Here is a 12,064-nt window from a genome sequence, read left to right as displayed (position 1 = left end):
TCTCGCCATGGGCTGATGCACCCCCACCCGCAGCTGCCTGGCAAGCGGGGCTTCGGCTCAGCGGGCTGGACAGTGCAGGCCAAGTTGGAGCTCTACCTGTGGCTGGGCCTCAGCAAGCAGCGCAGAGACTTCCTGTGCGGCCTGCCCTGCGGCTTCGAGGAGGTCAAGGCCACCCAGGGCCTGGGCCTGCACTCCTTCCCACCCATCAGCCTGGTCTACACCAGTGAGTGAGGGGACCCGGCCGTGGGTCAGCCCTCACTCCGGGAGGGCGCTGGAGGGGCGTCCAGGGACGGGAGCCTCAGCCTGCTCTCCCCGCAGAGAAGCAGACCTTCCAGCTCCGGGTCCACGTGTACCAGGCTCGCGGCCTCTTTGCCGCCGACAGCAGCGGCCTCTCCGACCCCTTCGCCCGCGTCTTCTTCATCAACCAGAGTCAGTGCACGGAGGTGAGGGCCCACGGGAGGAGGGAAGAGTCCTGGAAGGCGCCTGAGTGTGGGGGAACCAGAAAACAGATTGGCCAGCAACCCACATCCTTAGGGGACAGCCGTGCGGATAGCTACAGGCCCCTGCTACCCTGGTAAAGGCTTTAACGGTGGTTAGTTTCGACACAGGAGTAAGGGGAGACAGGAGGGTGTGGGGGTTCCGGGAGCCAACCTCACGTCCGTCCTTCATTTGAAGCTTTCGGGAAGAACCAGGAGGCATGACAGTCTTGTCTCTGGAGTCTCCAGAAGCCGCTGTGACTTGGGGTGACTCCTGCTCTTATACCTGCCCACACACCACCCTCTCCCTGCCCCGCGCTGCAGGTCCTGAATGAGACCCTGTGCCCCACCTGGGACCAGATGCTGGTGTTCGACAACCTGGAGCTGTACGGTGAAGCCCAGGAGTTGCGGGATGACCCCCCCATCATTGTCATCGAGATCTACGACCAGGACACCATGGTATGGGCGGACTTGGGCACCAGGGAGCACTCCACACCTCCCCCCGCCCAGCCCCCTAGCTCCTCAGCCAGGGTGCCTGCTGGGAAGCTGCGAGTGGGGGGCTGCTGACCAGCCCTCCAGCAAACCTAGATGTCTCCTGCCCTGTCACTGCAACCTGTCCCCTTCCCAATGCCAGGAGACTCTGGGATCACTGGAAGGAGCTGGGCCAAGTGTCCCCCTCTCCCTCCCGCCACCAGCAGACCCAGCTCAGGCCCAGAGTCATCGGGACATAGGCCGTCACTTCCTGCTGTATCAGCCTCCCCACACCCTTGGGCTCCTCAGCCCCCTGCCCACACGTCCCACAGTCCGTGGCAGGCTCACAGCTCTCCACGGGAGCTCTGGGAGGGAGAGGGAAAAGATGGAGGTGACCCCCTGCAGCGCTGGGAACCCACCCGTCCAGCTACCCAGATACCTTGAGCGCTCTGGACTCTGGAAGATCTCACGGCTAGCCCTGAGTCCTACACCTGCCATTTGCTGCCGGCACAGACCTGAGCAGGTCTGTGGCGGGCCCCAAGCCTCAGTTGTCCCCAACTGTAAAATGGAGTGATCACACCTGCCCCTTAGCTCCAGGGGCTATGGTGAGGACTGAAGGAGACCCCAGGTGTGAACATGCACGGTGAACTCAAGGGCTGGGAGGCCACCTTGGTTATTCGTCACACCAGGGCAAAGCCGACTTCATGGGCCGGACCTTCGCCAAACCCTTGGTGAAGATGGCGGACGAGGGGTACTGCCCACCCCGCTTCCCACCACAGCTCGAGTACTACCAGATCTACCGCGGCAACGCCACGGCCGGAGACCTGCTGGCTGCCTTCGAGCTGCTGCAGGTGTGGCTGCAGGGCCGGGGCCGGGGGTCGGAGGCTGCTCCCCTCCCCATCCAGCTGGGAGGCCACTTCGACCCCAGCTGGGGCGTGCTTCTTGGGGGCCTGGGGCCCTGGCCTTCCCTGTCTCCCCATAGCACTTGACAACTAACCCACGGGAAAGGAGAGCGTGACACTCTGGCTCCCGTTCCGCAGATTGGGCCAGCGGGGAAGGCGGACCTGCCACCCATCAACGGCCCCATGGACATGGACCGCGGTCCCATCATGCCTGTGCCCGTAGGCATCCGGCCTGTGCTCAGCAAATACCGAATCGAGGTTCGTGAGGGCTCCGTGGGTGTTCCCTGGGCCCTGCCCCGGACAGGCCCTGCCATGTTGGCTTCCTTGCCCCTCTCACTGTCTTCCCGTCAAGGCTCACGTGCATACATCACACCGTGAGCATCCAGAGGTCTTCGGCAACCTCAGGCCGCCTCCTCGTTTTTCAGACAAGGAGACTGGGGGCCTCGGAAGGGAAGTGACTCATCCAAAGTCACACCGAGAGCCAGCGGCCGAGCCAGGCGCTTTCCCGGTCCACACTGAGCCACACTGCGACATTCCAAGACCTTCCCCTTCTGTGCCCCCACACCCGTCCACACCCCAGAGCCCCTTGCGGATCCCAGCCTCTCATCAGCTCTCCTGGCCCTGCCCCTCCTGACTTGCTGCCCCCCACACCCCCCCAGCCTAGCTCCTCCTCAGGTGGCCCAGCCCACCCTCTACTGGCCCCCCTGACCGCGGGGCTCCCCTATCCACCCGCCCAGGTGCTCTTCTGGGGCCTGCGAGACCTGAAGCGGGTGAACCTGGCCCAGGTGGACCGGCCACGTGTGGACATCGAGTGTGCAGGGAAGGGGGTGCAGTCGTCCCTGATCCACAATTACAAGAAGAACCCCAACTTCAACACCCTCGTCAAGTGGTTTGAAGTGGTGGGTGCAGGCCCCGGGGGGCAGAGCCGGGCTAAGTGGGGTGCAGCCAGGGTGGCTGGGGGCAGCCGCTCCAGGGCCTCCCGCTAAGCCGGGCTGCCCTTGCTCGACCCCGCCCCAGGACCTCCCAGAGAACGAGCTGCTGCACCCACCGCTGAACATCCGGGTAGTGGACTGCCGGGCCTTTGGCCGCTATACCCTGGTGGGCTCCCACGCCGTCAGCTCTCTCCGGCGCTTCATCTACAGACCCCCAGACCACTCGGCCCCCAGCTGGAACACCACGGGTACGGCCACGTCCCGGGGCCCAGGCCTGGCTCCACGCGGCCCTGGGGAAGAGCTCCTGCCCCCCGTCTGGCTTATGCCCGATATCCCCAAGTGGGCGGTGTGTGCGGGGGTGCAGCAGCCCCCTCTGGGGGTCAGGCTACCTTTGGCTGCCCATCACTCGAGAGCCAGAGAGGGCCAGAGCCAGACACGCTCTTCAAGGGCCTAAGGGCAGGCGGCTTCCTCTGCTGGTTTATGGATGAGCCCCCCGCCTCCCTTCCAGCCTCCCTCCCGGCCCAGCCTCCGCTGTTTCCCCCCACAGCAGCTCAGCCTTCTCTCTGGCTCACATTCTCCCTCTCCTTAGGCCTGTCTTTTCTCTCTCAACTGCCCTGTCCCTCCCTCTAGCCTCAGAATGCTCCAGAATCGGCTTCAGACCTCTGGGCCTTCCAGCCACCTCTGACTCTCCCTGTCGTCCCTGTTCCTCCCTGTCTGTCTGCTTGTCTGGCCATCTCTGTCCAGCCAGGCTCCTCCGGGACGGCCGTGTGCTGTGCAACGGGGGCCCCTCCTCTCACCCACAGGGGAGGTTGTGGTGAACATGGAGCCAGAGGCACCCGTCAAGAAGCTGGAGACCATGGTGAAGCTGGATGCGGTAAGGCGCGCGGGGTCAGTCCCACGCTAGCAGGGCCCGGGTGGCACTTCTCAGGAGCAGGGCGACCTCCTTGACTCACAGCCATGGCACTCGTGGTTGAGGGCTAACCATGGCTACGTGTGCAAGCAGTCCATCCTCGCTCCGTCCTGGAAAGCAAGACCGTCCACTCCGCGGGGGCCACAGTGTGCGTGAGCATGTACACGTGACGGGCACGGGGTGTGCGTGGATGAGAGACAGAGAGACAGTAACCATCTGAGGGAATAGCCTGGGATTGTTTTCCTCCAACAAACACCCCCATAGGCAATAGGTTCTTTGCATGAACACCAGTGTCCCATCCAGAGCTCCCTGGTTTTCCATTCTGGTCACCCTCCCTTGGCCCGAGCCAGGCAAGGATTTCCAGGTGGAAGCTCCTTATTCCTCTCAGTTAGGGGGACTGGGGCCATTTGTCTGCCAGAGAGAACCCTGTCATGTGGGGTTTCAGTGCAGAGAGGGTGTCTTCAGGGGCAGGTGGGAAGGAGGCCCTGGGAGGCCAGATGTGGGCTTCCTCCTGACCACATCCTCTCCACCCCATTCCTGACCTCAAGTCCTTCACACAGCCTGGGGCACCTTCTAGCTTCTGAGGTCTGAGCTTGGTCTGAATGACCTTCCCTGGGCCCACAGTCGTGGATGCCAGAGGGTCCCAGGCAGCCGGCTGAGTTAGCAGTGGTCACGGTTCTCAGGGGAGGGGGGCACTGCCCAGAAAGCTCTCTGCTCCAGGGCTATGCCTGAAGATCCTGTGACCCCTTAGCTCCCATCCTCCCGAACACCTCCCTGAGGGCTCCTTCTGGGGCCGGGAGAGAGCCCCCTCATTTCAGATCATCAGTGACATAGAGGCCAGCATGAACCTGAGTTTTCCCATCACCACCCAGGCCCTGGGCTCTGGCAGGGTTTTTTCACAACTGTGCGGTTGTACGAGTATCTGCTGCATTTGTAAGGCTCTTGCCCTGGTGAGTGGGGGGAGTAGAGCTGGAGTTGACCTTGTCTAGCCAACATGACCGAACTCCCACTGCATACGGGTCAGCCTCCCTGTCCAAACCCGAATGCCCATAGGAGACATCTGGGGAGTCACAACCATGCAAGTGCCCCGTCCCCACCTTTGGACTCAGCAGAGACCTGGCACGGATGGTTTGTGTGAGGCCCCTATCAGCCCAACACGCAGCCAGGGCGGAGGACCAGTACCCTCAAAGGTTTGGGTCGAAACGTCTGTGAAGCAGGCCTTTCGCAGGCTCACCAGACAGCGCGCCCTTGTCAGGGCTGAGCCCACAGAGCACAGGGGTTCACACAGTGAGCCCTCTCTCAGCTCTCACCCTTCTCCTCTCTTCTGATGGGGCACCTGCCTGCCACTCAGGCCCCTGATGGCTAATTCTGTCCCCATCTCCTTGGTTCCCTTCTGCAGACTTCGGATGCTGTCATCAAGGTGGATGTGGTGAGTGTGGGGCCATCTGGGGGCTCTGGGGAGATAGAACCCTACAGTGGCATAGGGCATCAGGCCAAGGGGCCCCACATATGGGACTGAGCCACTCCCCAGCCCTTGGATGCTCGGGGCCAGCACCCCCCGCCCCCCACAGAGGCAGAGGGAGAGAACTATTCAGGCAGCAAAGCCCCCGAGTGCCAGGAGTGCCTTGGTCAGCGGCTGGAATTGGGAAGTCATGGCCCTCTCTGGGCCCTGGTATCCTCCTCCAAGCCCAGCCCCTTTGACAGTGGTGGCCCCCAGGAGCCTCACAGAGTCTAGGGCTTCCCAGAAGTAAATAGAAGGGATAGGGGATCCTTGGATGGTCCAGGGCTCAGAGAATGGCCAGGGAGCAGGGCTGTAGGCAGGACTCTGGACCCGGCCAACCCTCCAGGCTGAGGAGGAGAAGGAGAAGAAGAAAAAGAAGAAAAAGGGCAGCTCAGAAGAGCCAGAGGAAGAGGAGCCGGACGAGAGCATGCTGGACTGGTGGTCCAAGTACTTTGCTTCCATTGATACCATGAAGGAGGTAAGGCCTCGGGCCTGGGCTGGGGAGCCAAGGAAGAACAGGGCTACGGGAGCTGACCCCAAGTCCACATCATCCCCTCCTAGCCTGCTTCTTACCCATCCCCCACCAGAGCCAGTTGTCGCACTGCATTAACCCAAGCTTGGAACAGACTTGTCTCACATCCTTGACGTACTAGCTCAGGACCCGCCTTTTCCAAGATGGCGGTCGGCCTACCTTCCCTGGCTAGGTTTTCCCTTGTCTTCACTCATTTATACCACAAACATCTCCTCAGTATCTATGATGAGTCAGACACCATCCTAGGTACTGTGGGAGCCAGAGCCCATACCTGGCCTACGGAGCCCTCGTGGACATGTCAGCTGACACAGTACGGGGTGATGACGAAGGCAGATCAGTGCCCGGGGGAGTCAGAGGAGGCTTCACGGGGAAGGTGACCTTTGAGGAAGAGGAGAAACGTGTGCTCAGAGGCCAAAAGGGAGCAATGGTTTGCATCCGTTAGGACTCGCATCCGTTCATACGGCTTTGCTCTCCGCATCTCCGTCACTGTGGCTGTGGAATGTTCTTCCCCCACTGTGCGCACGCAGCTTCCGCCTGCCAAGGCTGATTGCACGGTCCAGAAAATGCATCTCTCCTCTTCCTCCTTTGTCTCTCTCCACCCCGCCTGCCCAGCTCAGGGCACTCCCTGACTGACCAACCAGCCAGGAGGGACGTATGCCTGTGGTGTGTTTCCTTGGTAGGACCTGAGCTGATCCAGCCACCCTCTCTCCCCAGGCTGTTTCTGTGACTCGGGCTGTGTGTGGGGTTGACTGTCCACCGTTAGGTTAGTCAGCTAAGCTGCTGTAGTGAGTTAGATTGGTGTGAAGACGACAGAAAGCTGAGTAGTGAGTTAGATTGGTGTGAAGACGACAGAAACTCCTTTCTCCCATAATGTCTCCGAGAGTGGCGTTAGGCTGGTAGGGGGACATAATGGCAGCAAGTGCAAAGCCCCTGCACCTGTGTGGTTAGAGATGGCTCACCCTCGGGTCCTAATACCAGAGCACAGGAAGAGGTAAAGAGAAGAAGAGGAAGCACACTCCTTTCCTCTTAAGGGCCCAACCCGGACTTTGCACACATCCCTTCCATTCATGTTGTCCGGAATCTAGTCCCGGTAGCCACACATGCCTATGTGTCCAGAAAAACTTCTAAACGGCAGGAGGGCATATCACTGGGGGTCACCTAGTGCTACCTTCTCCCACCATCACCTCCTGGATTCAAGCGGGCCAGGCTGGAGCTCTAAGGGGTCTGTGGTCTAAGGGGCCCAGGGAGGAGAGTCTCCTTGTCTCTACTCCTGTAATTTGCAGAGGCTGCCACCAGGGGAGCGCCTCAGTTGAAACTTCGTGATTACATTTTCCAGCAGGTGGGGTGGACTGTGGGAAGGCACGTAAAACACATTTTCTGATTCAGTTATACTTTTCTACATTAAAAAAATAATAATAACACTAAGAATCAACATTAAAGGGCATTTTATTTTTAGATGATACACAATGCAAAGAATCATAAACTCCTGACTATAGTCCTATTATACACATCATAAACTTTTTTTTAACCCACTAACACAGAGCATGTGATGAGCTTGAAACCCAGTGGGAAACTGTTCCTGTTTCTTGTTTTTTAAGACGTTATTTATTTATTTGAGAAAGAGATCCCAAGCCAGGAGGGGGCAGGGCAGAGGGAGAAGCAGGCCCCCACTGGGCGGGGAGCAGGGAGTCAGATACGGGGCTCAATCCCAGGACCCCGAGATCCTGACCTAAGCTGAAGACAGACACCTAACTGACTGAGCCACTCAGGTACACCAAAAACTTTTCTGTTTCTAAGTATTTAAGACTGGTCTGAGACCACAGTGTGGGATCAAAAGACCCCTCCCCAGGGAGCCCCCCTTCCCTCCTCTTTCTTTTGGCAGCAACTTCGACAGCAAGAGGCCTCAGGCGTTGACTTGGAGGAGAAGGAGGAGGTAGACAATACTGAGGGTAAGCCTGGGACGGTGGGTCTCTCCCGCCCCTCCTGTTCCCCCAAGGGCCGGCTCCCCCCGCCTGCCACACCAATGGCTTCTCTTTCCCCTCCCAGAAGCCCACACAGCTGCAGCAGCCACAACTGTGGCCTGTGCTCGAACCCGTGCAGCAGCCACCGTGCTGAACAGACACTTAGAGCCACAGGACATCAGAGCTGGGAGGGAGCTCAGAGCTCCAGCATTTTCCAGACCTTTTCCCTGGAACACTGTTAATGGGTATTCCAGAGGGAAAAGAGCATTCTTTGGTTAAATGGATTAAACAGGTCTTTCGACACAGGACTTCCCAGTGCCTTTAATATACAGATGTGATAGTAAGTCTCTAAGTGGAAAATACAATATAAAATATTTCCCCAGCTTATCTGACCACAATGTACCCTTTTCTTCTAAAACATTCCAACAACATCTACAGCTGCTGTTCCCCTGAATGTAGTTTGGGAAATCCTGATAGAGATCCGCCCTCTTAAAGTGACAGACAGACAGGTAGCTTAGGGCCCAGGGAGGAGAGTGAGCTGGCCCCTTGCTGTGCTACTCAAGACCCGTGTGTGACTCAAGACCCGTGCTCCTTCCCTGCTGTCTTCTGCCAGAGGACCTGAGAGCAGTCTGTACAAGGTCCCAGCATGGCTTTCTGGGTGCCCTGCACCCGTGTGAGGCGGGCATGCCCGGAGGTATTGTCTGCGGTTTACAGATGAGTACACAGAACCCTGAGAAGTCAAATAAATCAGCAAAGTAAATTAGCAGCAGTTCTGATTCTCTCACCCAGAACTTCCCGCTCCATCAATTCTGCCCCAAACTGACCAGGGCCTCCTTTTCTGGTTCTGGCCAGGCCTGAAGGGGCCGATGAAGGGCAAGGAGAAGGCCAAGGCAGTAAAGGAAGAGAAGAAAAAGAGAACCCAGAGTCCTGGTGCCGGCCAGGGCTCTGAGGCCCCTGAGAAGAAGAAACCCAAGATTGATGAGCTCAAGGTGAGGCTCGGGGAACAGACCCAGGCAGGGGCGTGGGGTCCTGCCTGGGGCAGGACGTGGCAGATGGGGCAAGCCAGAGGCCACGTGGTCATGCCTTGTCCCACCGGTGGCCCGGCCCGGCTCAGGTGTACCCCAAGGAACTGGAGTCCGAGTTTGACAACTTTGAGGACTGGCTGCATACTTTCAACCTGCTACGGGGCAAGACGGGAGACGACGAGGATGGTTCCACTGAGGAGGAGCGCATCGTGGGCCGGTTCAAGGTCAGGCGAAGGACCTGCGCCCAGGCCCTGAACCCTGAGCCGCCCTCCTCCCTGGCCAGCTCTCATCCCCTCCCCAAACCCCGAGCCCAGGGCTGACCATCAGGTGGAACTGTCAGCTACACTGTGGCAAAGTATGAAAGTATTTCTGTGCTGATAAAAAAAAAAAAAAAAAAAGAGGATCTGTCCCTAGCGCCCCACCCTCAACATAGCCCTGGGCGCTCCAGAACCCCGAACTTCCCTCCGATCCAGCAGCTACAGGGTTAAGGCCCAGAGCAGTAGGGTGCAGACCCTCAGCGCAGTTTTGAATGCCACCCTGTGCCTGTGGGAACTGCACCCTGACGTCCCTGCCTTGCCCCAGGGCTCCCTCTGCGTGTACAAAGTACCACTCCCAGAGGATGTGTCCCGGGAAGCCGGCTGCGACCCCACCTATGGCATGTTCCAGGGCATCCCCAGCAATGACCCCACCAACGTGCTGGTCCGAGTCTACGTGGTCAGGGTAAGACTTCCCTCAGATCCTCTCCCCATTGTCTCCCAAGTCCCTCTGCCCAGGGGGAGCTTGAGCAGCTGCTAAGTGACCGCCCCAGCTGGGAGACACCAGAAAGGTCGTCTGGTCTAGTTGCCACCTTTTTCTTTTTTTAAGGATTTTATTTATTTATTTGAGAGAGAGAGAAAGAGAGTATGAGTGGGGGAGGGGCCAGAGGGAGCCCGAGAAGCTGAATCCCCGCTGAGCAGAGAGCCGGACACGGGGCTCCATCCCTGGACCCTGGGATCATGACCTGAGCCAAGGGCAGATGCTTAACAGACTGAGCCATCCAGGTGCCCTTAGTTCCCACCTTTTATGGAGGAGGAAGCCAAGACCTGAGACAGGCAGTGACTTGCCCAGGGTCACACGGCAAGGCTCCTGTCTCTGGTCCAGCGCTCCCACCCTTTGCCATCATGGGACCATCAGGGAGGGGGTGAGGGCACTGGAAGATGAGCAGGGTGTGTGGGGAGGCTGCTCAGGAGCACCCCTCCCCCATCCCAGGCCACGGACCTGCACCCCGCAGACATCAATGGCAAAGCCGACCCCTACATCGCCATCCGGCTGGGCAAGACAGACATCCGGGACAAGGAGAACTACATCTCCAAGCAGCTCAACCCTGTCTTTGGAAAGTAAGGCTCCTTGTGTCCCATGTGCCTCACCCCAGCCTCACCCCAGCTTCCCCAGCCCCACCCCCACCCACCCTACCCCACCCCTGACCTTCAGCTCTTCCAACCCCCACCCCGCCAGGTCCTTCGACATCGAGGCCTCCTTCCCCATGGAATCCATGCTCACGGTGGCCGTGTACGATTGGGATCTGGTAGGCACGGACGACCTCATTGGGGAAACCAAGATCGACCTGGAGAACCGCTTCTACAGCAAGCACCGCGCCACCTGCGGCATCGCCCAGACCTACTCCATGTGCGTGGGGCGGGGCTGGGCACACATGCTGGCCTTGACCCTGAAGACAAGATCAGAGATTGTGATTTGGGAAGGTGGCTCTAGAATGGTTTCTGTCCCAGGCCAGGGAGGCTTTCCTACAGGCTCTGGGCAGACCACAGATTCCAAGACAAGGAGAGAGCCAGAGGATTCCAGGACAGAGGAGGCAGGGCAAGGAGAGAACCCCGGGCTGGGAGGAGAGTCCACTGGGGACTGGCCAGCCTCTGCCACTGACAGGCTGTGTGACTCTGGTCACATCCCTCAGCTCTCTGGTTATCAGAGTCCTCGTGGGAGTCTTCAAAGTACCAGAGCAGAGGGCACAGTTGGGGAATGGGTTGGGCTGCGTTGGGGGAGGCTGAAAGCCCATCCTTGGGACACCATGCGAGCGAGGGTGGAGCCTGGGGTCAGAGGCATCAGCCTCCAGCAGCCCTGGTGTCTCCGGTGGGGCCCACTTGCTGACAAGGGGCAGCAGCCACCTTAAGAGAACCAGCTGGAGCCCGTTACCACCTGGGGATGGGCCCAGTCACAACCTGAGCCCCCACGAAGCCCGTGTCACCTCCCACAGACATGGCTACAATATCTGGCGGGACCCCATGAAGCCCAGCCAGATCCTGACCCGCCTCTGCAAGGAGGGCAAAGTGGACGGCCCCCACTTTGGGCCCCCCGGGAGAGTGAAGGTGTCCAACCGTGTCTTCACTGGGCCCTCCGAGATCGAGGACGAGAATGGTAACGGGGCTCTGGACACAGCCGCGGGTGGGGGGAGGGCAGTCAGAGGCCAAGAGGAACCCACACTTCCCTGTGGCAGGACCTTGAAGCCTAGACTGGGGTCTCCTTAGACCCTCTGCCTGTCAGCCTAGAGTCCCACTGCTGTCTGCCCAGCCTCTGCCCTCCCATCCTGCATAGCACCTGCCCACTTGTCTTCTCTCTTCCTCTCAGAATTCCTGCCGGGTAGGAAGGTTCTCCCCATTCTGCAGAAGAGGACACTAAAACCCAAAGTGTTACAGTGACTTGCCCGAGGTCACATGGCTCTTCAGAAGCAGAGTGAGGTGTGGGCTCAAATCTGACTCCGAGCCCCTCCTTTGCCCACGTGGCACCTCCCAGAGAATAGGGAGCCATGTGTGCTGAAGAAATATTGCTGGCCACCTTCGGGGTCCTGGGCCGGGAAGTGGATTCCTGCCCTTCCCACCCTCACAGCCCAGGAGGAGTCTCTGGTCAGCTTTCCCAGCCAGAGCAAACCCCAGAACACAGGACTCCCTAGGGCTTAAGGGGCGGCTGAGACCTTGGGCAAGCCAGTTCTCCCCTGTGCCTCAGTTTCCCCAACAGTAAAAAGGAGATAGGATGGCCAGGTGATGGTTCCGGGGCCTCTCTGTGCCCCTGAGTCTAGCCCAGCACAGGTCTCGTGTTCTGCTGAGGCCATGTGCAGCCGACCCACCCGCACCCACAGGTCAGAGGAAGCCCACAGAAGAGCACGTGGCGCTGTGTGCCCTGAGGCACTGGGAGGACATCCCCCGTGTGGGCTGCCGCCTGGTGCCCGAACATGTGGAGACTCGGCCGCTGCTCAACCCTGACAAGCCCGGCATCGAGCAGGTGACCCTCGCGGGCCAAGATCTGAGGTTCTTTGGTATCTAGGATCGGGGAGTCCCAACCGGAGTCCGTAGAATCCTCATACTG

General features: G+C 59.4%; 1 protein-coding gene across 1 annotated transcript in view; it reads left to right on the top strand.

The window, feature by feature from the left end:
* OTOF (otoferlin) overlaps nucleotides 1-12,064 on the top strand; it is a 92,887-nt gene that overhangs the window by 75,844 nt on the left and 4,979 nt on the right. Inside the window, 19 exon segments of the mRNA XM_045978640.1 lie at nucleotides 34-223; nucleotides 319-443; nucleotides 801-935; nucleotides 1,637-1,798; nucleotides 1,988-2,107; nucleotides 2,587-2,748; nucleotides 2,867-3,029; nucleotides 3,526-3,576; nucleotides 3,579-3,655; nucleotides 5,091-5,120; nucleotides 5,539-5,670; nucleotides 7,607-7,673; nucleotides 8,538-8,674; nucleotides 8,800-8,934; nucleotides 9,293-9,430; nucleotides 9,959-10,086; nucleotides 10,205-10,375; nucleotides 10,959-11,119; nucleotides 11,838-11,980. Of these exon segments, the coding sequence (XP_045834596.1) occupies nucleotides 34-223; nucleotides 319-443; nucleotides 801-935; nucleotides 1,637-1,798; nucleotides 1,988-2,107; nucleotides 2,587-2,748; nucleotides 2,867-3,029; nucleotides 3,526-3,576; nucleotides 3,579-3,655; nucleotides 5,091-5,120; nucleotides 5,539-5,670; nucleotides 7,607-7,673; nucleotides 8,538-8,674; nucleotides 8,800-8,934; nucleotides 9,293-9,430; nucleotides 9,959-10,086; nucleotides 10,205-10,375; nucleotides 10,959-11,119; nucleotides 11,838-11,980 (2,427 nt within the window).

Source organism: Meles meles, chromosome 15 (genome assembly GCF_922984935.1).
Source record: "Meles meles chromosome 15, mMelMel3.1 paternal haplotype, whole genome shotgun sequence".
Classification (NCBI taxonomy): Eukaryota; Metazoa; Chordata; class Mammalia; order Carnivora; family Mustelidae; genus Meles; species Meles meles.
This window is presented reverse-complemented; position numbering and strand designations above follow the sequence as displayed.